This window comes from Bufo gargarizans, chromosome 4, assembly GCF_014858855.1.
Source record: "Bufo gargarizans isolate SCDJY-AF-19 chromosome 4, ASM1485885v1, whole genome shotgun sequence".
Classification (NCBI taxonomy): Eukaryota; Metazoa; Chordata; class Amphibia; order Anura; family Bufonidae; genus Bufo; species Bufo gargarizans.
In genome coordinates, this window is record NC_058083.1 from 315,150,665 (window position 1) to 315,176,994 (window position 26,330).

The window sequence follows — 26,330 nt, forward strand, 5'->3', positions numbered from 1 at the left end:
TCTGCTATGGGACCTCTCTCCAATTGATTTTGGTTAATTTTTATTTATTTAATTTTTATTTTAATTAATTTCCCTATCCACATTTGTTTGCAGGGGATTTACCTACATGTTGCTGCCTTTTGCAGCCCTCTAGCTCTTTCCTGGGCTGTTTTACAGCCTTTTTAGTGCCGAAAAGTTCGGGTCCCCATTGACTTCAATGGGGTTCGGGACGAAGTTCGGATCGGGTTCGGATCCCGAACCCGAACATTTCCGGGATGTTCGGCCGAACTTCTCGAACCCGAACATCCAGGTGTTCGCTCAACTCTAGTGCCGAGGCCTAAATATCTGAAAGTGGCCTGTTCCAGTAGTGGGTGACATGAAGCCTGATTCTCTGCTATGGGACCTATCTCCTCTGTCGGGGTGTCATGGGCCTAAATAAGTAAAAGTGGCCTTCTCCATCGGTGGGTGACATGAAGCCTGATTCTCTGCTATGGGACCTCTCTCCAATTGATATTGGTTAATTTTAATTTATTTTATTTTAATTCATTCCCCTATCCACATTTGTTTGCAGGGGATTTACCTACATTTTGCTGCCTGCTGCAGCCCTCTAGCCCCTTCCTGGGATATTTTACAGCCTTTTTAGTGCCAAAAAGTTTGGGTCCCCATTGACTTCAATGGGGTTCGGGGTGAAGTTCGGGTCGAGTTCGGATCCCAAACCCGAACTTTTTCGGGAAATTCGGCCGAACTTCTCGAACCTGAACATCCAGGTGTTCACTCAACTCTACTTATAACCATGTTTTAAGAGAAAATAATACAGTGAATAGACTTTCATCCTAGCAACCATGAGTGAAAATCGCACCGCATCCGCACTTGCTTGCGATTTTCACGCAGCCCCATTCACTTTTATGGGGCCTGCTTTGCGTGAATAACGCACAATATAGAGCATGCTGCGATTTTCACGCAACGTACAAGTGATCACCGTAAAAATCACCGCTCATGTGCACAGCCCCATAGAAATGAATGGGTCCGGATTCAGTGAGGGTGCAATGCGTTCACCTCACGCATTGCAGCCGCGTGGAAATCTCGCCAGTGTGAAAGGAGCCTAAGGTCCCTTTCACACGAGCGAGTTTTCTGCGCGGGTGCAATGCGTGACGTGAACGCATAGCACCCGCACTGAATCCTGACCCATTCATTTCAATGGGTCTGTGTACATGAGCGGTGATTTTCACGCATCAGTTCTGCGCTGCGTGAAAATCACAGCATGTTCTATATTCTGCGTTTTTCACGCAGCCCTGGCCCCATAGAAGTGAATGGGGCTGCATGAAAAATGCATTGCATCCGCAAGCAAGTGCGGGTGCGATGCGTTTTTCACTGATGGTTGCTAAGAGATGTTGTTTGTTAACATTCAGTTTTTTATCACGCGTGTGAAAAACGCATCAAAACGCATTGCACCCGCACAGAAAAAACTGAACAACTAAACGCACACGAAGACAAAACTGACTGAACTTGCTTGCAAAATAGTGCGAGTTTCACTGAACGCACTCTGATCGCATCCGGCCCCAATCCGCAACGCCCGTGTGAAACCAGCCTAAGGGAAAGATCTGCATCGGTTCTGTGTTTAGCGCTGCACCTGGTTTGGGCTCAAAATCACTGATGGGAAATCACTGACCATGGCCTCATGCGCACGACCGTATGTATTTTGCGGTCCGCAAAATATACGAATGACATCCGTGTGCATTCCATATTTTGCGGAACGGAACAGCTGGCCCTTAACCGAACAGTACAGTCGTGGCCAAAAGTTTTGAGAATGACACAAATATTAGTTTTCACAAAGTTTGCTGCTAAACTGCTTTTAGATCTTTGTTTCAGTTGTTTCTGTAATGTAGTGAAATATAATTACACGCACTTCATACATTTCAATGGCTTTTATCGACAATTACATGACATTTATGCAAAGAGTCAGTATTTGCAGTGTTGGCCCTTCTGTTTCAGGACCTCTGCAATTCGACTGGGCATGCTCTCAATCAACTTCTGGGCCAATTCCTGACTGATTGCAACCCATTCTTTCATAATCACTTCTTGGAGTTTGTCAGAATTAGGCTACTTTCACACTAGCGTTCGGGCGGATCCGTTCTGAACGGATCCGCTCATAATAATGCAGACGGAGGCTCCGTTCAGAACGGATCCGTCTGCATTAAAATGGCAAAAAAAAAGCTAAGTGTGAAAATAGCCTCGGACGGATCCGTCCAGACTTTCAATGTAAAGTCAATGGGGGACGGATCCGCTTGAAGATTGAGCCACATTGTGGCATCTTCAAACGGATCCGTCCCCATTGACTTACATTGTAAGTCTGGACGGATCCGCACGGCCAGGCGGACACCCGAACGCTGCAAGCAGCGTTCAGCTGTCCGCCTGTCCGTGCGGAGGCGAGCGGAGCGGAGGCTGAACGCCGCCAGACTGATGCAGTCTGAGCGGATCCGCTCCATTCAGACTGCATCAGGGCTGGACGGCTGCGTTCGGGTCCGCTCGTGAGCTCCTTCAAACGGAGCTCACGAGCGGACCAGCGAACGCTAGTGTGAAAGGAGCCTTAGTGGGTTTTTGTTTGTCCACCCGCCTCTTGAGGATTGACAACAAGTTCTCAATGGGATTAAGATCTGGGGAGTTTCCAGGCCATAGACCCAAAATGTCAACGTTTTGGTCCCCGAGCCACTTAGTTATCACTTTTGCCTTATGGCACGGTGCTCCATCGTGCTGGAAAATGCATCGTTCTTCACCAAACTGTTGTTGGATTGTTGGAAGAAGTTGCTGTTGGAGGGTGTTTTGGTACCATTCTTTATTCATGGCTGTGTTTTTGGGCAAACAGGGCGGACAGTTAGGCCCCATTCACACATCTGCAATTTAGTTCCGCATTTTGCAGAACGAAATTGCAGTCCCATTCATTTCTATGGGGGCCGCACGATGCGTGGCCTGTCTCTGGAAATGCGGACCTGCACTTCCGGGTCCACATTTCCGTTCCCGAAAAAAATAGAACATGTCCTATTCTTGTCCGCAATTGCGGACAAGAATAGGCATATTCCATAAGTGCTGGCAATGTGCAGTCCGCAAAATGCGGAACGCACATTGCCATGTCCGTGTTTTGCGGATCCGCAAAACATGTTATGGACGTGTGAATGGAGCCTTATAATTATTTATACCACACTGCAAAAAGACTGTAGGGCAGATTTACTAATAACATATTTTTACGCCGGTCTTATTTCCCCTTTGTGCTGCCGCTATATACGTTGAGGCGTTAGCTTGGTCATAAATTAGGCGCATCCGTGGCAGTCTGTGCGCCTGGAGTAAAAACTACGCCAGCCCCCCAAAATTGTGTTGCACGGCCAGACAGAAAAGGGGACTTGAGACACTTTTTACAAGTAAAACTGTTGCAAGCCCATTAGTAAATGTGCCCCCGTGTCTGCAAATGGGTACAGAGACTGGTAAATAGGGCACAGTGGATGGCACAGCAGATAACACTTATCAAAGTGTTCATCATACATCCTAAAAAATGACATCAAACATAAATGCTAGTCCGCCTGTAAAGCTCCTTGTACAGAAATAAACCGCTGGAAGAAACTACAATCACTCTGCCACCAACATACAAGAAATCGTTCCGCGCAAGCTTCGCGCTTGCTCGAGGTTTGACCCGCACGCTGCTCCGTAGCTGAGTGTCTAGTTACGATGTGGGCCTCGCGCCGAGCACTATACTCGCTCGTAAACATAGCGCTTCATGTCCCTTCGCGGCGGTGCCGTAGTGACGTCTTCAGAGGGACCTCGCTGAACCACAGAGTGACGTTCCGGGCCCCTAGGCCTATGGAATATGGCCCTTTATCTGCCCTGCCCGTGCCGGGTGAACGGGGCTCGGAGCGGGTAGGAGAAGCAGGTGCGAGCGCTGCTGTGTATGCCCGTCATATGCCCACATCCGTGACGTAAGGAGTCACATGACCTCACCAAGTTAAATCCTAACTTCCTGATACCCTAATCTTTCACCCCCTGTTCACACCTTGCGGTAATGGGCTCTTAACCAGCGCCGTCTGCAGCTTTAAATTAAGACTCCATTAAAATCAATAGATCATTTATCAGCAGTATCTGGATGAACGAACTGAGAAAGCCTGGCACAGGGTGCCCAGTCCTGTATGAAGGCAGTTTTTAGTGCCCACAGCCGGCAGTATTGATGCTACATAAGTTGCAGTATCCAAACCATATTTCTTTCTTTAGGGAGCACGATTTTACAAGCTGGCCACGTTTCTCCAAGTGTAATATATAGCAAACAACCCGCACAACCAGCAGAATAAAATGCCGCACCCCCATGTACTTCACTGGCATTTGTATGATGCTAGATTTTCATGCAGGGCTGCCCAAACTGCGCCAGTAGATGCCGCCATGGACACCAGTTTATAATGTCTTGGGTTGTCTCACGCCAAGAAATAGCATTTATCATGTAGAGAAAGGTAATACAAGGCACTTACTAATGTATTGTGATTGTCCATATTGCCTCCATTGCTGGCTGGATTTATTTTTCCATCATGTTAGACACTGCTCGTTTCCATGGTTACGACCACCCTGCAATCCAGCAGCGGTGGTCGCACTTACACACTATAGGAAAAAGCGTCATCTTCTTTAATGGCCGGGACCACGGGGGTGTGCACCTCATATCTGTGCTGCTGTGGTGGTCGTAACTAGGGATCGCCCGATTATCGGATTTACCGATATTATTGGCCGATATTCATGATTTTCAAAGTTATCGGCAACTAACCTTGCCGATAATGCGTCCAGCGCGCTCATGTTCCCTCAGCAGCACAGGGGAGAAGGCGTCATTCTCTCCCTCCCCCTGTGCCGGGCTGCCAATAAGGAGAGACGGGAGGTGGAGGGGCCGGCGCACTGCGCCACCAATGATAATTAACGTCTAATACAAATACAGGAGGTGGTGCCCAGCCTATATGACAGGAAGCTGCGATCAGTTGCAGTTAACCCCTCAGGTGCCGCTTCCTGTATTAAGCGTCAATTATAATTGGTGGCGCCTCCCCAGTATTAAAAACATTTGTGGCACAGTGCGCCCTCCCCCAATATTAAAAACATTGGTGGCACAGTGCGCCCTCCCCCAGTATTAAAAACATTGGTGGCGCAGTGCGCTCTCCCCCCAGTATTAAAAACATTGGTGGCACAGTGCGCCCCCCCAGTATTAAAAACATTGGTGGCACAGTGCGCCCTCCCCCCAGTATTAAAAACATTGGTGGCACAGTGCGCCCTCCCCCCAGTATTAAAAACATTGGTGGCACAGTGCGCCCTCCCCCAGTATTAAAAACATTGGTGGCGCAGTGCGCTCTCCCCCCAGTATTAAAAACTGGTGGCACAGTGCGCCCCCCCAGTATTAAAAACATTGGTGGCACAGTGCGCCCTCCCCCCAGTATTAAAAACATTGGTGGCACAGTGCGCCCTCCCCCCAGTATTTAAAACATTGGTGGCACAGTGCGCCCTCCCCCCAGTATTAAAAACATTGGTGGCGCAGTGCGCCCTTTCCCCCACCCCCCAGTATTAAAATCATTGGTGGCAGTGGCCACAGGGCCCCCCTGCCGTCTTCATTGGTGGCAGTGGCCACAGGGTCCCCTCTGCCCTCTTCATTGGTGGCAGTGGCAGGTTCTGATCGGAGCCCAGCAGTGTAATCCTGGGGCTCTGATCGGTTACCATGGCAGACAGGACGCTACTGAAGCCCTGGCTGCCATAGTCGGCTCCCTGCTGCTGTGTGCACTATGCACAGAGCAGCAGGGAGATTGTAAGATCCTGTTCACACTAATAGAGCTCTATAACCCTGGGTTCACACCTGAGCGTTCTGAAAGGAGCGCTCTGTATGCGCGATTGTACCGGCGTTTACAATCGCGCATACAGAGACAGGCGAACACACATTGTTGCGCATTCCCGAATATCTATGTACGGGAACGCGCGACAAAACGCCCCAAAAAAGCTCAAGAACTTGTTTGAGCGTCAGGCGTTTTACAGCGCGATCGTACGCGCTGTAAAATGCCCAGGTGAGAACCATTCCCATAGGGAAGCATTGGTTTCTCCTTGTTGAGCGTTTTACAGCGCGTAGGAACGCGCTGTAAAACGCTCAGGTGTGAACTTAGGCTTAGGGTGAATAGGACAAGGGATTAAAAGATCCCAGGTTCTAGCCCCTAAGGGGGGAAATAGTTATTAAATAAAAAGTTAAAGAAACACACCAAAATATTAATTATAAATCACCCCCTTTCCCAATTTTACATATAAAATATGTAAACAATAAATAACTAAACATATCACATATTGCCACGTCTGAAAAGTCCAAACTATTAAAATATAAAAAAAAATAAAAAATGGTGAACGCCATAACAGAATAAAAAAAAATAATAAAAAATTAAAATGCACAGAATATCGGTATAAGCTATCGGCTATCGGCCTGAAAGTTCACAGGTTATCAGTATCGGTCGATCCCTAGCGGCAACCCCTGGAAACAAGCAGTGCATTGTGTGATGTCTCAGGAGGCAGTGTGGACAATGACAATACATTGGTACTAACTTTCTATACTTAAAGGGGTTGTCCGGGTTCAGAGCTGAACCCGGACATACCCTTATTTTCACCCCGGCAGCCCCCCTGAGCCTAGCATCGGAGCATCTCATGCTCCGATGCGCTCCTGTGCCCTGCGCTAGATCACGCAGGGCACAGGCTCTTTTGTTTTTATTAACATACTGCCGGGCGGTAACTTCCGCCCAGCGGTGTGTTCGGTGACGTCACCGGCTCTGAGGGGCGGGCTTTAGCTCTGCCCTAGCCGTTTTACTGGCTAGGGCAGAGCCAAATCCCGCCCATCAGTGCCGGTGATGTCACCGGGGTTCCTGTGAGCCCCATGGAGAGCCCGGTACGTCACCGGAACTCTGAAAAATGCCTTTGCCCTGCGCGATTTAGTGCAGGGCAAAGGAGAGCATCGGAGCATGAACTGCTCCGATGCTCATGTCAGGGGGGCTGCCGGGGTGAAAATGGAGGGCTGTCCAGGTTCAGCTCTGAACCTGGACAACCCCTTTAAACTCCATTTGCAGAAGGGAGACAATCCATTAATTTTGAGGCCGCAGATTTTTTTGCCGTATGTTCTGCGTTTGTTCACTCGCAAAGTGGAGGAGGTTTTAAAAAATCTCATCCACAGTCTGCGAATAAAATCTGCAGCGTAAATTGACCTGCGATGTGGATTTGGATTCTGCGCACATCACTTTGTAATACAGAGTGTGAGATCCGCAGCAAAATCCGCGAGTAACTTGTGCTGGTTTGCTCTGGATCCATCAGAATTCTGGAGCAGCAGAATAGGTACTAAACGGTGCAGATTTTGTTTTTGTGGAATACGCCGGTCCCTCTGCGCTGCCTTCATGCTACATGCACACAACAGTGAAAAACGGACAAGTGATGGTACGTTTTTTTTTAACAGCCATCACACGACTGTTTTAAGACCAATGGTAGTCTATAGGGTTGACATTTTGTTTCGTGTGCATGTAGCCTAACACCGACGTCACGCCTCCATTTCTTGCCACTTTGGTGCAGATTGTGCTTAAAAAATGGCATGCGACAAAATCTGCGACTTTAATATGTGTATATGATGTAATAAATGTCCCCTATAGTGTGAATGCTGTGGGTTTGCGGCAGATTTTACCCTCTGCATTGCAAAGGTGAAATCCACAGCATAAAGCTGCATGCACACGACCGTGGTGTGTTTTGCGGTCCGCAAATCGCGGATCTGCAAAACACGGATGGCGTCCCTGCACGTTCCGCAGTTTGTAGAACGGCACGGACAGCTTTTAATATAAATGCCTATTCTCGCAAATTGCAGACAAGAATAGGACATGCTATATTTTTTTGGCGGGGCCGCGTAACGAAACAGAGTGCTGTCCGCATTGAAGTGAATGGGCCCGCATCCGACACAGCTTCATAGATTACAAAGATGCTGTGCACGTTGAGCCGCCTGCGGGACTATTGTCCCACATAATATCATATAAGAGCGGGACACTAGCCCTGTGGGTGGCCCAATGTGCACAGCATCATTGTGATCTACAATGTGTGCGCACGATCAATGCCGCTCTGGTACATATGGCCCGCTCACGGACCGTATATCTCGCCGGGCATACGGTCGTGTGCATGAGCCCTAAAAGCCAGAGTTTATCCACCATGTTTGACTACCCTAAGGCAAGGGCCACGCCTAGGGTGGCCATACGTCCGGTTTTCAGACTCCCTGTCCTCCGTCGGACGCAGGGATGTCCTCCTTTTCAGTAGCTCACGCTCAGACAGCAGCATTGCGCTATCTGAGCGTGAGCTGGCAGCACAAACTGACTTACTAACAGGCTTCTCTCACCCCCAGTCAGTCACTAGAGCCCCCATACATGGCTCCCTGTGGCTGACTGAGGGGGAGAGAAGCACCCCGGGCTGCCCCCAGCTCTCCTTCCAGTCAGAAAGTTCTCTCCCCACCTTTTTTTGCTGGCGATGGGGCGTGGCTTAACAGAGCAGGGGAAAGAACAGGGGCGTGGTTTAGAAGTTTGGGGTGTGGCCGGTGAGATTCGGCTTTCTGGGGTAAAGTCAGTGGCCACCCTAGCCACGCCTTAGTAATCTGGCCGGTATTTTGCCAAAAACAGTATCGGGTCCAAAACATGAAAGAGGAGTAAATCATCACATTATACTTTTTTTCGGTTGGTTCCATTTCTGTTTTTGGCTTATAAATACTGAGATTGAAGTGTGAACGATGCCTTAGGATGGGGATCAGCAACTTTTGGCACTCCAGCTGGTGACAAACTACAACTCCCAGCATGCACACTTAGGGTCCATTCATACGTCCGTAAGTGTTTTGCGGATCCGCAAAACACAGATACCGGCAATGTGCGTTCCGCATTTTGCGGACCGCACATCGCTGGCACTTAATAGAAAATGCCTATTCTTGTCCGCAATTGCGGACAAGAATAGGACATGTTCAATTTATTTTTGGGAACGGAATTGCGGACCCGGAAGTGCGGATCCTCAATTCTGGATGCATAGAAATGAATGGGTCTGCAATTCCATTCCGCAAAATGCGGAACAGGATTGCAGAAGTGTGAATGGACCCTTAGGCTACTGTCACACTAGCGTTTTCAATTCCGCTATTGAGATCCGTCATAGGATCTCAATAGTGGAAGAAAACGCTTCAGTTTTGTCCCCATTCATTGTCAGCGGGGACAAAACTGAACTAAATGGAATGCACCAAAATGCATTCTGTTCCGTTTGGTTGCGCCCCCATCGCGGACAGAATAACGCTGCAAGCAGCGTTTTTCTGTCCGCGGTGTGATGTAGTGCGGAGCCGTCCTGACACACAATGTAAGTCAATGGGGACAGATCCGTTTTCTCTAACACAATCTGACACAATAGAAAACTGGTTCTGTCGTGGCTATAGAAGACATAATACAACCAGATGCGTTCATGCGGTTGTATTATGGTAACGGAAGCATTTTTGCAGATCCATGACTGATCCGCAAAAAACGCTAATGTGAAAGTAGCCTTACTCAGCTGTTTTTGTAGTTCCTTTTGTAACTTCATAGAAGGAAAAGGAGGATTCTGGGAGTTGTAGTTTCAGAACAGCTAGAGTGCCGGAGGTTGCTGATCTCTGCCTTAGGATATATTCATGCTGACAGACTCAGGGCTCATTCACATTTCAATGGGGCCACAAAAGAGGCGGACGGCACACCATGTGCTGTCCGCATCTGTAGTTCCGTTCTGCGGCCTCACACAAAATATTAAGCGTGTCCTATTCTTGTCTGCAATTTGCGGACAAGAATAGGCATTTTCTATGATAGTGGCTGCCATGTGCTCTCCGCAGATTGCAGAACCGGTATCCATGCTTTGCAGATCCTCAATTTGTGGATCCGCAAAACTCTTCTGTCGTGTGAATGCGCCCTAACAGTTATTGATTGGTAGGTATCTTTAATTAAAGGGACACTTCCATCAGAAAGGGGTGTTTTTTTGTAACTCACTAGTCATCGAAAACATTTTTTTAAAGAACGTTTGGCTTTTTTTTTTCTTTTTCGGCAGTACTAAGCCATTGAAAATTTATATAAAATATTGTCCTTCTGTAGCAGCCAGCGCAGTGAGATAAAACTCCTAAATGAATTAGGATCCCATGGCAGTTTACTGCTGCTGTGAGGGATAGGTGCTGTCTGCTAGTATAATAGTAGATTAGTAGAATTAGGATAAGGAGCCTATGTCAGTTTACTGCTGCTCTGAGGGATAGGTGCTGTCTGCTAGTATAATAGTAGATTAGTAGAATTAGGATAAGGAGCCTATGTCAGTTTACTGCTGCTCTGAGGGATAGGTGCTGTCTGCTAGTATAATAGTAGATTAGTAGAATTAGGATAAGGAGCCTATGCCAGTTTACTGCTGCTCTGAGGGATAGGTGCTGTCTGCTAGTATAATAGTAGATTAGTAGAATTAGGATAAGGATCCTATGTCAGTTTACTGCTGCTCTGAGGGAAAAGTGCTGCTTGCTAGTATAATAGTAGATTAGTAGAATTAGGATAAGAATCCTATGTCAGTTTACTGCTGCTCTGAGGGAAAGGTGCTGCTTGCTAGTATAATAGTAGATTAGTATAATTAGGATAAGGATCATATGTCAGTTTACTTCTGCTGTGAGGGAAAGGTGCTTTCTGCTAGTATAATAGTAGATTAGTAGAATTAGGATAAGGATCATATGTCAGTTTACTTCTGCTGTGAGGGAAAGGTGCTTTCTGCTAGTATAATAGTAGATTAGTAGAATTAGGATAAGGATCATATGTCAGTTTACTTCTGCTGTGAGGGAAAGGTGCTTTCTGCTAGTATAATAGTAGATTAGTAAAATTAGGATAAGGATCATATGTCAGTTTACTTCTGCTGTGAGGGAAAGGTGCTTTCACGGAACGGAACACTACAGAAGCACTACGGAGTGGGGTTCCGTTCTGCAAAAAGATAGAACTTGTCCTATCTTTTTGCGGAACAAACGGATCGCGGACCCCATTCAAGTGAAGGGGGTCGTGATCCGCATGCGGCTGGCCCATGGTCGGTGCCCGTGCATTGCGGACTGCTATGATCACTCCATGCATGAACCCTGCAGAACAGTTGAAACAAGGCTAACGCATTACGGTAATTTGTCAGGCAGTATGTATCATATATTATTGATACAGAATAATGGTTTTACAGCCACTTTACTCTTTTTTAATTTTAGCCTGTGAAAATGAAGCTGCAGAGAAAAATCAGCAAAAGAGAACAACCCCCCATAAGAAAAATCCAGGATCAGCGAAGTCTTTGCTGACAGAGCTGCCATTTGCAGGTGCAGACATTAGTTATGTGTTTGAAAGTAAGTATGTTTTACCGTATTGAACGGCTTATGAAGACAACCCCTGTTCATAGGCTGTGATATGGAGATCATGTAGCGCGTCACTTGCACTGATCTATGAGCCAGGACAGGGAGCCGATCTGGGAGAGCGACTCCTGTTCAGGGAGACTCAAAGCATTCTTGTTTTGAATTCCTTAAAAATGGATTCCATATAATGCTGACTGGCCATGGCCATGGTCTTGCTGAGACAATCCCTTTAATAGGTCACTGGTTTTTCAACAAATAATATAAGCGAAGATAAGAAACTTTGTAATATATTTTATCACAGAAAACGATCTATTCTCCTTTTATCAGCCACTTCTTTTCCATCCCCGGCCTCCTTCACTGACTCTTAAAGAGTAACTGAAGTGAGTTTTCAGAAAACTTTTGATATTTCACAGAGAAATATCAAAAGATTTGATTTGATTTAGGCTACTTTCACACTAGTGTTTTTGCTGTATCCAGAATGGTCCAGCAAAAACGCTTCTGTTACTGATAATACAACCATCTGCATCCATTATGAATTCGGATCCGGTTGTATTATCTTTACCCAAGACGGATCCGTCATGAACTCCATTGAAAGCCAATGGGGGACGGATCCGTTTTCTATTGTGTCAGATTGTGTCAGAGAAAATGGATCCGTCCCCATTAACTTGCACTCTGGGTCATGATGAATCCGTCTTGCTCCGCATCCCAGGACAGAAAGCAAACCACAGCATGCTGCAGTTTGCTCTACGGTATGAGAACAGAATGCATTTTGGAGCATTCTGTACTGTTCAGTTACGTTTCGTCCCCATTGACAATGAATAGGGACAAAATGGAAGCGTTTTTTTTCTGGTATTGAGACCCTATGGCCCCTTTCACATGGGCGAGTTTTCCGCGTGGGTGCAATGCGTGAGGTGAACGCATTGCACCCGCACTGAATCCGGACCCATTAATTTCTATGAAGCTGTGCACATGAGCGGTGATTTTCACGCATCACTTGTGCGTTGCGTGAAAAGCGCAGCATGCTCTATATTGTGCGTTTTTTTACGCAACGCAGGCCCCATAGAAGCGAATGGGGCTGCGTGAAAACCGAAAGCAAGTGCGGGTGCAGTGCGATTTTCACGCATGGTTGCTAGGATGAAAGTCTATTCACTGTATTATTTTCCCTTATAACATGGTTATAAAGGAAAATAATAGCATTCTTTAATACAGAATGCTTAGTAGAAGGTCAATTGAGGGTTAAAAAAATAAATAAAAATAAACTCACCTCCTCCAATTGATCGCGTAGCTGCCGGTCTCCTGTTCTTTCTTCAGGACCTGTCAAAGGACCTGTGGTGACATCACTGTGCTCATCAAATGATACATCACATGATCCATCGCCATGGTGATGGACCATGTGATGAGCACGGTGACGTCACCACAGGTCCTGAAGAAAGAACAGGAGACCGGCAGCTACGCGATCAATTGAAGGAGGTGAGTTATGTGAGTTAATCTTTTTTATTTTTTAACCCTCAATTGACCTTCTACTAAGCATTCTGTATTAAAGAATGCTATTATTTTCCCTTATAACCATGTTATAAGGGAAAATAATAAAATTTACAGAATACTGAACCCAAACCCGAACTTCTGTGAAGAAGTCCGGGTTCCAAACATGCTGATTTTTCTCATGCGCATGCAAAACGCGTTAAAACGCTTTGCACTCGTGGGGAAAAAACGCGCATGTTCCCGCAACGCCTGTTTGAAACCAGCCTATGATGGATCTCAATACCGGAAAATATTAACGCGAGTGTGAACGTAGCCTTACTTGACAAAGGCAAGCATTCACCACAGGCATGGCTCCTGTAGAGATCTGGCAGTCTGTAATTGTTGTGTCATTGGAAGAGTGAGAAGAGACTGGTCGCCCTGTTAGAAGGATTTCTAACTTCCGGCAGTGTATGTAGTACATGGCATCATGGTAGAAACATATCTGTTGGTGGACACCTTCAGAAATGTTCTAGAATCTAGATGGCTTTATTTATTGACAGGGCCATGTTCCAGATTAGTCATCTTGCTTGGCCCTGTCAATCAAGATGGAAAGAGATGAACTGGCAGGAGAAGCAAGGGTGCAAAGAGTGGCTTGGGCCCACCTTCGGTGCACTTAACTACTCATTTGGATTAAAAGTACTTTTTCTCCAGAATGAGGCAATGGATCACTAAGTGAAAGGTCTCAGTACATTTATCTAAGCTACATCTACATTATCTACATTTCTACATTTATCTACATGAATTTCTTCAATTGACTGAACAGCGGAACCTCTTTCACCTCAACTGTCCGAACTGGAGCTTAATTTTCTGTCTGTCATTTGAGGATGCAACTTATATTTTATGGTTCCTATATATACATGAAATTAAACAAGAGATTGAATATGGTCATTAATGCATATATTCACTTATAATTTTTATTTATATGTTATTTATCCTTTTTTACCTTTATTTATATCAGGCATGTCCAAACTGCGGCCCTCCAGCTGTTGCAAAACTACAACTCCCAGCATGCCTGGATAGATTACAGCTATTAGGGCATGCTGGGAGCTGTAGTTTTGCAACAGCTGGAGGGCCGCAGTTTGGACATGCCTGATTCATATGAATCAGCTTAAATAATGTGCATTATGGTGGAGAGTTTGTGAACCAACATTCAGCTACCCACAAAATATATAATAGCATAGCTTTTATAATAGAATAGCTCACCTTAGGGAGCTGGGTGTTCGTCCTTGAACTCAGGACATTATATAGACACATTGTGTAAGTACTAGATAGGAGATTCAGATCGCTGTTAGTGTCAGATTTTAACCTGTATATTGGTGCATCTACTATATTATATTTTATTTTCTTTCAGTTAATAAATGTTGTTTTATTAATATATATTGGAGTATTCCGTATGCTTCCTGATAATTGAGTGCCCTCCAATTTGCACTATATACATTGTTTCACATTACAAACACAAACTTAAAGGGAACCTGTCATCAACTTTATGCTGACCATACTAACTGCAGCATAAGGCCTCATGCACACGACCGTTGTTGTGTTCCGTTCCGCAAAATGGGGTTCCGTTGTTCCGTGATCCGTTTCCGTTTTTGTTTCCGTGTGTCTTCCTTTATTTTTGGAGGATCACCAGACATGAAGGAAAGTAAAAAAAAATCTAAGACAGGTTTGCCATGCAAATGATAGGAAAAAAACGGACGTGGATGACAATCTTGTGTGACTCTGTGTTTTTTAGCGGTCCCATTGACTTGAATGGGTCCGCAAACCGTTTTCCGCAAAAAAAATAGGACAGGTTATATTTTTTGGACGGACTGGAACCACAGATCACGGACGTGGATGACAAACGGTGCATTAGCCGAGTTTTCAACGGACCCATTGAAAGTCAATGGGTCCGCAGAAAATAACAAAAAATGGCACAACGGACACGGAATAAAACAACGGTTGTGTGCATGAAGCCTAAAGAAGAGACAGGTGAGTTGATTTCAGCAGTCTGTCATTTATAAGTTAAAAGCAAGTGGTTGCCGAGAACCAACATCACAATCATTGCAAACGGGGCCTGGAAAAGAGTTATGGCCACCTAAGGCCTCTTTCAGACGGGCGTTGTGGGAAAATGTGCGGGTGCTTTGCGGGAACACCCGTGATTTTTCCGCGCGAGTGCAAAACATTGTAATGCGTTTTGCACTCGCGTGAGAAAAATCGCGCATGTTTGGTACCCAAACCCGAACTTCTTCACAGAAGTTCAGGCTTGGGATCGGTGTTCTGTAGATTGTATTATTTTCCCTTATAACATGGTTATAAGGGAAAATAATAGCATTCTGAATACAGAATGCATAGTAAAATATCGCTGGAGGGGTTAAAAAAAACTAAAAAATAATTTAACTCACCTTAGTCCACTTGATCGCGTAGCCCGGCATCTCTTCTGTCTCCTTTGCTGAACAGGACCTGTGGTGAGCATTCATTGCAGGAACAGGACCTGTGGTGACGTCACTCTGGTCATCACATGATCCATCACATGATCCATCACCATGGTAAAAGATCATGTGATGGAATATGTGATAACCGGAGTGACGTCACCACAGGTCCTGTTCAGCAAATGAGACAGACGAGATGCCGGGCAGCGCGATCAAGTGGACTAAGGTGAGTTAAATTATTATTATTATTTTTTTAACCCCTCCAGCGTTATTTTACTATGCATTCTATATTCAGAATGCTGCGATTTTCACGCAATGCATAAGTGATGCGTGAAAATCACCGCTCATGTGAACAGCCCCATAGAAATGAATGGGTCGGTATTCAGTGCGGGTGCAATGCGTTCAACTCACGCATCGCATCCGCGCGGAATACTCGCCCGTGTGAAAGGGGCCTAAGAGTCATGGTTATTCATGGATTCTTGCTCTCCTGCCACCTGCTGATGACTGACAGGCTTCTACCTAGTTTTCTCCCTTAGTCTAGGAGAGAACTGCCAATCATCATCAGATGGGCGAGGAGAGCAGGAGATTATGGATAACCAGGACTCTTCTCAGTTGGCCATGACTCTTTTCAAGGCCTGGGCTGCAATGATTATGATGCTGGTTCTCAGCAACCACTTCCTTTTAGCTCAGTAGTGACACACCGCTGAAATAGGCATTTCTGTCACTGATTTATGCTGCCCTCAATAAGGTCAGCATAAAACTGATGACAGGTTCCCTTTAAAAGGGTTTTCCAAGACTTCAGAACCGATGACCTATCCTCTGGATAGGTCATCAGTATCTGATCGTTGGGGCTCCTACATTTCTTTAGCGGCTGTGCTTGGTATCGTGCTTAGGCCCATTCACTTGAATGGGGCTGAGTTGCGCCTAGGCCACATGACAGATGAACGTGTCATCACTGGCCAAGGAAAAGCTGAGAGGAGACCACAGTGCTACTGCTACTCAAACAGCTGATCGGTGGGGGTCCCGGATGTCAGACTCCCGACATGTTGGCTCCTAGACTGGACAACACCTTTAAATGAACTAGGTTAGCACACGTGTGCCATGTAGGTCTAGCCTTAAAGGGGTTGTCCAGCTTCTAAATTGGTTTTAAATAACCCCCAACTTAGCAGGACATGTCAAGGGAAGCAAACTTACCTACTTCCAGCTCCGTGGGTCCACCGCTGTCTTCAGTATGCTTCGGTCCCCACATATAAACATCCTGCATGGACGGGAGTGTGTGCGCCGCTGCAGGCAATGACCGCGGTGTCATGTCCAGTGAAGATCGTGTTGGACCAGTGGAGCTGGAACAGAGTGTCAGGGAGCAGGTGTTCTTCCACTGGTTCTGCTGGGTGTGTGGGGGGTGTTATTTAAAACCCACTTAGAAGTTGGACAACTTTAAAATTGAATGTCACATATAATCCATTAATGTCATTTCTTTCAGCAAAAGGCACATTGGACAAAAAAGTGAAAAAGAAAAGGAAACGACATCAGCTAGAAAGTGATGAAGATGATGGTAAAAGTAAAAAGCAAAAGAGGGCCAATTATTTTGTATCTCTGCCCATTACAAATGTGAAGGTAATTTTATTTATTTTCATTGCACTTACATAAGGATATGATCTTTATCTTTCCAGTTAGGCCGTGTTCTCATTAGGTCTGAGTTTTCTATCAGGTGAATATTTTGGGAGTGTTCCCCAAGTTATACCTCCAAAGTAGGACTTCTACATGTGCCGTTGTAAAGTTTGCTTATAGTCTGCTGTGCTTTCCTATACACGAAAAAAACTGTGTGCTCAATTTGCCAGCCTGACACAGGCTAGTATTATTGCCAGTTATTAATATACAGATGCTTAAAGGGGTTGTCCAAGTTATATTTATTGATGACCTATCCCCAGGATAGGTCATCAATATCAGATCGGAGGGGGTCCGACACCCGGCACCCCCTCCGATCAGCTGTTTGAAGAGGAGACTCGCACTGTGTCAGCGCTGCCTCCTCTTCACTGTTTACCTTCTAGCCGTTGCATCTGCAGTGGTGAGCAGGTGTAATTACACCCAAGCCATCCCATTCATTTCAATAGGAAGGCTTGGGTGTAATTACACCTGCTCACCACTGCAGATGCAACGGCTAGAAGGTAATATAGTAACATAGTACATAAGGCCGAAAAAAGACATTTGTCCATCCAGTTCGGCCTGTTATCCCGCAAGTTGATCCAGAGGAAGGCAAAAAAAAAAAAAAAATCCTGTGAGGTAGAAGCCAATTTTCTCCACTTTAGGGGACTATAAACTTCCTTCCCGACTCCAATCAGGCCATCAGAATAACTCCCTGGATCAACGACCCCTCTCTAGTAGCTATTGCCTGTAATATTATTAAGCTCCAGAAATACGTCCAGGGCCCTCTTGAATTCCTTTATTGTACTCACCATCACCTCCTCCTCAGGCAGAGAGTTCCATAGTCTCACTGCTCTTACCGTAAAAAATCCTTTTCTATGTTTGTGTACAAACCTTCTTTCCTCCAGACGCAGAGGATGTCCCCTCGTCACAGTCACAGTCCTGGGGATAAATAGATGATGGGATAGATCTCTGTACTGACCCCTGATATATTTATACATATTAATTAGATCTCCCCTCAGTCGTCTTTTTTCTAAAGTGAATAACCCTAATTTTGATAATCTTTCAGGGTACTGTAGTTGCCCCATTCCAGTTATTACTTTAGATGCCCTCCTCTGGACCTTCTCCAGCTCTATGTCTGCCTTGTTTACAGGAGCCCAGAACTGTACACAGTACTCCATGTTCTTATCACGGGAATCTATGCCCCTTCTGATGCAACCCATTATCTTGTTGGCCTTGGCAGCAGCTGCCTGACACTGGTTTTTGCAGCTTAGTTTGCTGTTTATTAAAATTCCTAGATCCTTTTCCATGTCAGTGTTACCGAGTGTTTTACCATTTAGTATGTACGGGTGACTTGCATTTTTCCTTCCCATGTGCATAACTTTACATTTATCAGTGTTAAACCCCATCTGCCACTTATCTGCCCAAGCCTCCAATCTATCCAGATCCCTCTGTAGCAGTATACTGTCCTCTTCAGTGTAAATTACTTTACACAGTTTAGTGTCATCTGCGAAAATTGATACTTTACTATGCAAGCCTTCTACAAGATCATTAATAAATATATTAAAGAGAATAGGGCCCAATACTGACCCCTGAGGTACCCCACTAGTGACAGTGACCCAATCTGAGTGTGTACCGTTAATAACCACCCTCTGTTTTCTATCCCTCAGCCAGTTACTTACCCACATACAGATGTTTTCTCCCAGTCCGAGCATTCTCATTTTATATACTAACCTTTTATGTGGTACAGTGTCAAATGCTTTGGAGAAGTCCAGATATACGACATCCATTGATTCGCCGCTGTCAAGTCTAGAACTTACCTCCTCATAGAAACTGATTAAATTCGTTTGACATGACCGATCCCTCACAAAGCCATGCTGATATGGCGTTATTTGCTTATTTCTGTTGAGATGCTCTAATATAGCATCTCTCAGAAAACCTTCAAACAGTTTACCCACAACAGATGTTAAACTTACCGTCCTATAGTTTCCAGGCTCTGTTTTTGGCCCCTTTTTGAATATTGGCACCACATATGCCATGCGCCAATCCTGTGGGACATTCCCTGTCAGTATAGAGTCTGCAAATATCAGAAATAAGGGTCTGGCTATGACATTACTTAATTCCTTTAGGATACGGGGGTGTATGTCATCCGGTCCTGGCGATTTGTCTATTTTAGGCTACTTTCACACTAGCGTTCGTCGGTCCGCTCGTGAGTTCCGTTTGAAGGGGCTCACGAGCGGACCCGAACGCAGCCGTCCAGCCCTAATGCAGTCTGAATGGAGCGGATCCGCTCAGACTGCATCAGTCTGGCGGCGTTCAGCCTCCGCTCCGCTCGCCTCCGCACGGACAGGCGGACAGCTGAACGCTGCTTGCAGCGTTCGGGTGTCCGCCTGGCCGTGCGGAGGCGTGCGGATCCGTGCGGATCCGTCCAGACTTACAATGTAAGTCAATGGGGACGGATCCGTATGAAGATGCCACAATATGGCTCAATCTTCATGCGGATCCGTCCCCCATTGACTTTACATTGAAAGTCTGGACGGATCCGTACGAGGCTATTTTCACACTTAGCTGTTATATGCTAAAAATAATGCAGACGGATCCGTACTGAACGGAGCCTCCGTCTGCATTATTATGATCGGATCCGTTCAGAACGGATCCGATCGAACGCTAGTGTGAAAGTAGCCTTAATCTTTTTAAGTCGCTGATGTACTTCTTCCTGGGTCAGACAGGACACTTTTAATGGGGAATTTATTTTTGCATTCTGCATGTCATCTGACAATTTATTTTCCTCAGTGAATACATTGGAGAAAAAAATATTTAACAGCTTTGCTTTCTCCTCATCGCTCTCTGCGACTTCCCCCTCATTACTCTTTAACGGGCCGACACCTTCAGATTTATACTTTTTAACATTTATATAATTGAAGAACATTTTAGGGTTAGTTTTACTCTCTTTGGCAATTAATCTCTCGGTCTCTAGTTTGGCCGCTTTTATTTGTTTTTTACATGTTCTATTTTTTTCCTTATAGTTTTTCAGTGCTTCCGTGCTCCCCTCCTGTTTCAGTGAATGATATGCTTTCTTTTTGTCATTTATTGCTTTCGTTACAGTTCTATTTATCCACATTGGTTTCTTTTTGTTCCTTAACCTTTTATTCCCATATGGTATGTACCTCTCACAATGAGATTTTAGGATGTTTTTAAAGATATCCCATTTTGTGGCTGTATTTTTATTTTTGAGGATTTTGTCCCAGTTAGTTTGGCCTATGGCCTCTCTTAGTTGGCTAAATTTAGCTTTTTTGAAGTTTGGTATTTTTGTTCCTCCCTGTAGAAACGCTCTTTTGAATGATAATTGGAAGGTTATTACTTTGTGGTCACTATTTCCCAGGTGTCCCCCAACCTGCACGTCTGTTGTTCTGTCCGGCCTATTGGTTAATACTAAGTCCAGTATGGCCGTCCCTCTAGTCGGGTCCTGAACCAGTTGGGAGAGGTAAAACAGTGAAGAGGAGGCAGCGCTGATCGGAGGGGGTGCCGGGTGTAGGACCCCCTCCGATCTGATATTGATGACCTATCCTGAGTATAGGTCATCAATAAATATAACTTGGACAACCCCTTTAAGGGGGTTTTCCCTTCCCATACAGTGGGAGCATATCGCTAGGATATGCTCCCATTGTCTCATAGGTGCAGGTCCCAGAGAACGGAGTAGAGAAATCAATGGAGGGCGCATGCGCAGCTGCCCTACATTCATTTCAATGGGGCCGCTGAAAATAGCTGAGCGCTGGCTCTGCTATTTCCGTCCGCCTTATAGAAATGAATGGAAGCAGGGGCCACTCGTGCGCTCCCATTCACTTGTAGGGGAGCAGCGCTTGGCGGTGGGTGCACCCCCGGAAAACCTGGGATCCTCCGGCCACAGCTCTCCCCTCTCCGTTCTCCTTGTAGGTTCGGATCCCAGAGGTGGGACCCACACCTATTAGACAATGGGGGCATATCCTAGTGATATGCCCCCATTGTAGGTGATGGGAATGCCCATTTAAGGCAGACCCATGGTTGCCCTGAGATTGCATCGCTGGTGGTATTGGGCTCACAGTGGGAGCCCCCTACCTCTGTCAGACACCTTAGATGCTGCAGTTGGTATCTTTGATCTTGGCTATTACAGTGGGAGATGGTCTCTCACAGTCTGCATGTCTCATGATGCCTCTGTATAATGAATCCATTACATATCTGAAAGAGATATAGAGAATTGGGTCGCTTTATTTTAGAAATAAAATATCTGTGTGCGTAAACAGCCACCTCAGTCCATTCTTAAAGGGGTTCTCCCATTACAACTTAACACCTATCCACAAGATAAGGGATAAGAGTCTGATGATTGGGGTCTGACTGCTGGGTCCCTGTCACGAGGGTGTCAAGAGCCACGTCTGACTCCGTTATACCCGGGGTCAGGAAGTCGCAGCGGGTGGCTGCGCGCTCTATGTCTAAAGATCACGTTGTTTCTTAGTGATTGTTTTCTGTGTTTGCCTTGCAATCCTTTTTGTCTCACTCAGGGATCCGTAGCTTCTCCTCCTCAGCTGTTTCTTGTCTGCCACTCCCAACCTCCTTATATTCTCCTCTCACACTTCTCTAGTTGCCAGTTATAGAGCTTCCTGCCTGGACTTCTATACTGACCCACTGGAGCTGTGAATCCTGGTTGTTGTTCCAGAGTGCTACCCTCCGGATCCCTGTTGGGCTTTTTGTTGTCTCCTGTTGTCGCCCACCTGGGATTATATGTTTAGTCTGTATTGTCTGTCCTCCCCTTGGTGTTTTCCTTTAGAGCTAGTGGTGCGGACTAGTGTTCCCACCGCCCTGTTCACTATCTAGGGCTCATCTTAGGGAAAGCCAGGGTTTTAGGCACGTGATCGGCGTACGGGTGAGGAACCCGTCTAGGGACGTCAGGGCAGCCAGGTGCCAGCCTCAAGGTGAGTCAGGGGTCACCACCTTCCCTCTCACTTGGGCAGGGCCTTCCTCTTTCCCTCCCTCTGTGTCACGTATGTGATAGTCACGCCGATCGTGATAGTCCCCTCCAGTTATGAGAACTGGGGCTTGCATTCTCCCAGTTCAGTGGAGCTGTGGGCTGCTTAATATAACCGAGTTCTTGTACTCCGGTATCTCCAGCAGTCCCATAGAGTTGAATGGAGTGGCACACATGCATGTGGGGGAACTCCGTTCTTGTGATAAGCAGGGGACCCATCAGTTGGGTCTCCGTCGATCATACATCCTCTATCCTGTGGATAGGGAATAAGTTGTTGTAATAGGACAAACCCTTTAATATCTGTCAGATTGGTGAGAAATCTGTATGCCCAGCTTTTGTGATTGTACAATAATTAAAGGGGTTGTTCACCTGCTTAGCACTTTTCTACAGATCCCACTGTGTGGTTGGACCTGCGGTGGTAGTCATACTTATGTGACCCCCACCGTTGGTTTCTGGCATCTTCGCTGCCTGACCGGCGTCAATATCCGTTTTTACGCAGGAGCATGTGACCGCCGCAGCCAATGACTGGCCACAGCTGTGATGTCTCACCGATGTGGCACATCACTGGGTCACCGGATATCCTACAACAAACCGGATGTTGACACAGAGAGACTCGGGACCTGCAGGGCTGGCGTTGCAGCAATGGAGCCGGAACCCAGAGTTGGGGCTCAAGTAGGTATGATTACCACCTCAGGTTCGCACATGGGGTCTGTAGAAAAGCGCTAGAAGGTGAACAATCCCTTTATTTACAGAAGAAGGCCTCTTTTATTACTGTTGGATTGAAGATTAACTCAGTTTGAGACGAACAATTGAACAACTGAATTGAAGTGAGATATCCTGTTCTTTCTCCTTTGTATAGCCCTGATTTTTAGACAGTCATTCAACATGTTCATGATGAAAAGTTCAAGTCGCCTTTCAGACATCTACCTTATTCATAAAGTGGGATAAAAGAAGGTTTGTACCTATGAACCTGGCTGACCTGTTACATGTGCGCTTGGCAGCTGAAGGCATCTGTGTTGGTCCCATATTCATATGTGCCGGCATTGCTGAGAAAAATGAAGTTTTAATATATGCAAATTAACCTCTAGGAGCAACAGGGGCGTTGCCATTACACTTAGAGTCTCAGCTTTTTTTGCAACTAATGTACCCTCCCCAATTTGATTGACAGGGCCAGGTGTTATGATGTTTTCACTGCCTGGCCCTGTCAATCAAAGTGGAAAGAGCTCAGCAAGTGCAGAGAGAGCAGAGCCTCTAGGTGTAATGACAACGCCCCTGTTGCTCCTAGAGGCTAATTTGCATATATTAAAACATCATTTTTCTCAGTAAAGCAGACACATATGAACATGGGACTAACACCGATGTCTTCAGCTGCCAAGTGTCCATGTAACAGGTCAGCCAGTTTCATAGGTACAAATCTGCTGACAGATTTAATTTATGGTCAAGTGTATTTTACATGAAGTTTCTTTTTAGCAGATTCCTGTGTCAGTTAGTTTAGGCAACATGTGTCATGTTTATTTCACAGAAATATGTTTTTTTCTGATTATGACCAGATTCTTGACGACATCCATATGATTCAGAATTCTGTGTTGAAAAAAGATGACAGACTGTCTAAGGCGATGATTCCGCAGGGGTCGTTCCATCTGACGCTCTTTGTGATGCATTTAGCCAGTGAAGAGGAAGTTACTGTGTAAGTACAGTCCAGGCCTTAAAGAGGACCTGTCACCGCTCCTGACATGCCTGTTTTAATAGCTTCATGCATTCCCCATGTAATAACAATTAATGTGTTATTATTTCTACTAGAAGTTATGAATGAATTACTAGCAGTCTGCAGTAAGGGTACAGAGGGGTGGTAACCAGTTGGGGGGGGGGGGGGGGGGCGTGTACCTGCACAGTCTGAAAATGGCTGCTTCAGGAAGGGGTTAAAGAGGACCTTTTACCTCTCCTGACATGCCTGCTTTAATAGCTTCATGCACTCCCCATGTAATAACAATGCTGGAGCCTCTATTCTTATGTCTGTATGTTATGCCATTCCTTTATTATTTCTACTAGAAGTTATGAATAAACTGCTAGCAGTCTGCAGTAAGGGTACAGAGGGGAGATTAGAGTTTCTGGCACATGGAGGGCCAGATATGCGGCTAATTTATTAAAGGGAGTCTGTCACCTAATTTTCACCAATATAAGGCCTCATGCACACAACCGTATGTATTTTGCGGTTCGCAAAAAACACGGATGACATCCGTGTGCATTCCGTATTTTGCAGAACGGAACAGCTAGCCCCTAATAGAACAGTCCTATCCTTGTCCGTAATGCGGACACTAATAGGACATGTTACATTTTTTTACGGAACAAAAATACGGAAACGGAAAGCACACGGAGTACCAAACTGAACGGACATGGAATTAAAATACATTTGTGTGCATAAGGCCTAACTAAGAGCACTGCCCCACAGAGATTGCACACACTTTCCAAGCATACCTGTGTGTACTATGTCTGTATTCTATGTCCAGGAAAAGCACTTTTATTCTGCTAAAAAACAGCTCCCAAGTGCCCTGCTGAAAGTGAAAGTAAAAAACTGCTTTCACTCCTGACTCGACTTTCTAACAGCTATATCCTCTGATATACTGGATATAATGCTATGATTCTGGTATCGTTTGAAAGGTTGGAATGACAGCTTTCAAACAAGGCCCATGTTTCTAGCTGGTACTAATCCCAAGATACTGGGGTCCACTAATGGGGCCTTATTAATACTGGGGGCCACTAATGGGGCCGTATTAATACTGGGGGCCACTAATGGAAGCCTTATTAATAATGAGAGTCTTATTAATACTGGGGGCCACTAATGGGGCCTTATTAATACTGGGGGCCACTAATGGAAGCCTTATTAATAATGAGGGTCTTATTAATACTGGGGGCCACTAATAGGACATTTTTAATACTAGGTGAGCCAACGGGGGCAGTAATTACTGGGGCCTGTGTTAAGCCATGTTCCCACAGCTTAACTTGGTCGGTATTTTTCAGTATGTAGGTTAAAGTGCCATGTTGGCACTTTGCGATAAATAAGTGGGTTTTGGGTTGCAGTTTGGGCATTTAGGGGCACTGGCGGTCGATTTGCCAAGTTATGAAGCGGCTGCAAAGTTATGAAGCCTTCTCTGCCCACGCTACACCTACAATTTTAGTCCTGGCGTGAGCTGGGCAAAGTTGCAGATAGCAGCGCAACTAACCATTGCACTGCTATCTGCACCTGAAATATGCCAAATTTAGGCATATTTCAGCATAGTAAATGAACCCCTTACTGATTTAGTGTGTTATTTGTTCTCGTTTGATATGTAAAACCCCCAGCAGCACACGAATACAGTATCTCTGGTATATTCTCCACATGTGGTTTGCCACTTCTGTGCACAAACTGTGAGGTTCACCTGTTTACAATGGCTCCAAGTTCTCATATGTGTTCTTGGATGATTTGTGGGTACAGACAGTCAAATCTATTAATTACATTTTGGGAAATGTGGTTTCTCAGATGTAAATGACTTGGCTTTGTACAATTTAACGTATGAAACGTATGGCAAGCAGATGTGTTCACAGGATTTCATGTATAATATTTGAACATTTAATGCAGAGCTGTCTGTTCTCCTGACGTGTTTTAGTAAATACCATTGACTAGAATAGAAATAGACACGTCAGGAGAGGCGACAGGCGCTGTGTAAAAGAAAGCAATGATAAAATATTTTGTAAATAATTTTGAATATGTTCTGTGTTTTAGCATTGTATGTATGATTCCTGGATGTTTTTTCAGTGTCCACTTTTGGAAACATTTCAAAAGTTGGCACATTTGAAGAGAGACTCTCACCATGAAATGTACTATTAAACCATGCACAATGCTTTGTAGGACTAGCTCAGCTAAATGTAATAATACCTTTCACTTAGCCATCCATTGCTTCATCCTGAAGAAAAAGTACTATTAATCCATATGCAAATGAGCAGTTAAAGGGATTGTCCAGCCATTACTAAGTGATGGCCTATCCTCACCCCACTGATCAGCTAGTGATGGCATATCCCTTGGATTGACCATTACTTAATAAAGGCAGCTTAACAACCCTTTTAAGCGCTCTGAGGGTGGTCCCAAGCAACTCTGTCCCTTTCTACTAGTCCCTTAAAAGACGTTGCTAGGGCTTGTCTGTCTTCCCTTTAGTATAAGCAGAAGACAGAGGGGCGGTCCTCTACACTGCATGCCTGCATTAGGCTTCAGAGTGAGGAGGCGTTTCTCTCAGTAATCCAATCTGATTGGCTGGCAGGGAGCTGCTGGCTAAAGTATGTTTGTGAAGTGAAGTGAAGGAAGCAAGTTTTGGCCTCAGAGAACTGGCAGAGGAGCCATCTTGAGAAG

General features: G+C 45.5%; 1 protein-coding gene across 6 annotated transcripts in view; it reads left to right on the top strand.

The window, feature by feature from the left end:
• Positions 1-3,106: 3,106 nt before the first annotated feature.
• Positions 3,107-26,330, top strand: part of AKAP7 (A-kinase anchoring protein 7) — a 160,950-nt gene continuing 137,726 nt past the window's right edge. For 3 of the 6 annotated variants that reach the window (XR_006388865.1, XR_006388864.1, XM_044292023.1), the window contains exons 1-4: positions 3,107-3,898; positions 11,243-11,374; positions 16,790-16,923; positions 23,500-23,636. Coding sequence is in view for 3 of the 6 variants with exons in the window: in XM_044292023.1 (XP_044147958.1) it covers positions 3,697-3,898; positions 11,243-11,374; positions 16,790-16,923; positions 23,500-23,636 (605 nt within the window). In the remaining 3 variants the exon portion in view is untranslated. The remainder of the gene's footprint in view (positions 3,899-11,242; positions 11,375-16,789; positions 16,924-23,499; positions 23,637-26,330) is intronic. The other 3 variants (XR_006388863.1, XM_044292025.1, XM_044292026.1) reach the window with 2 other exon arrangements.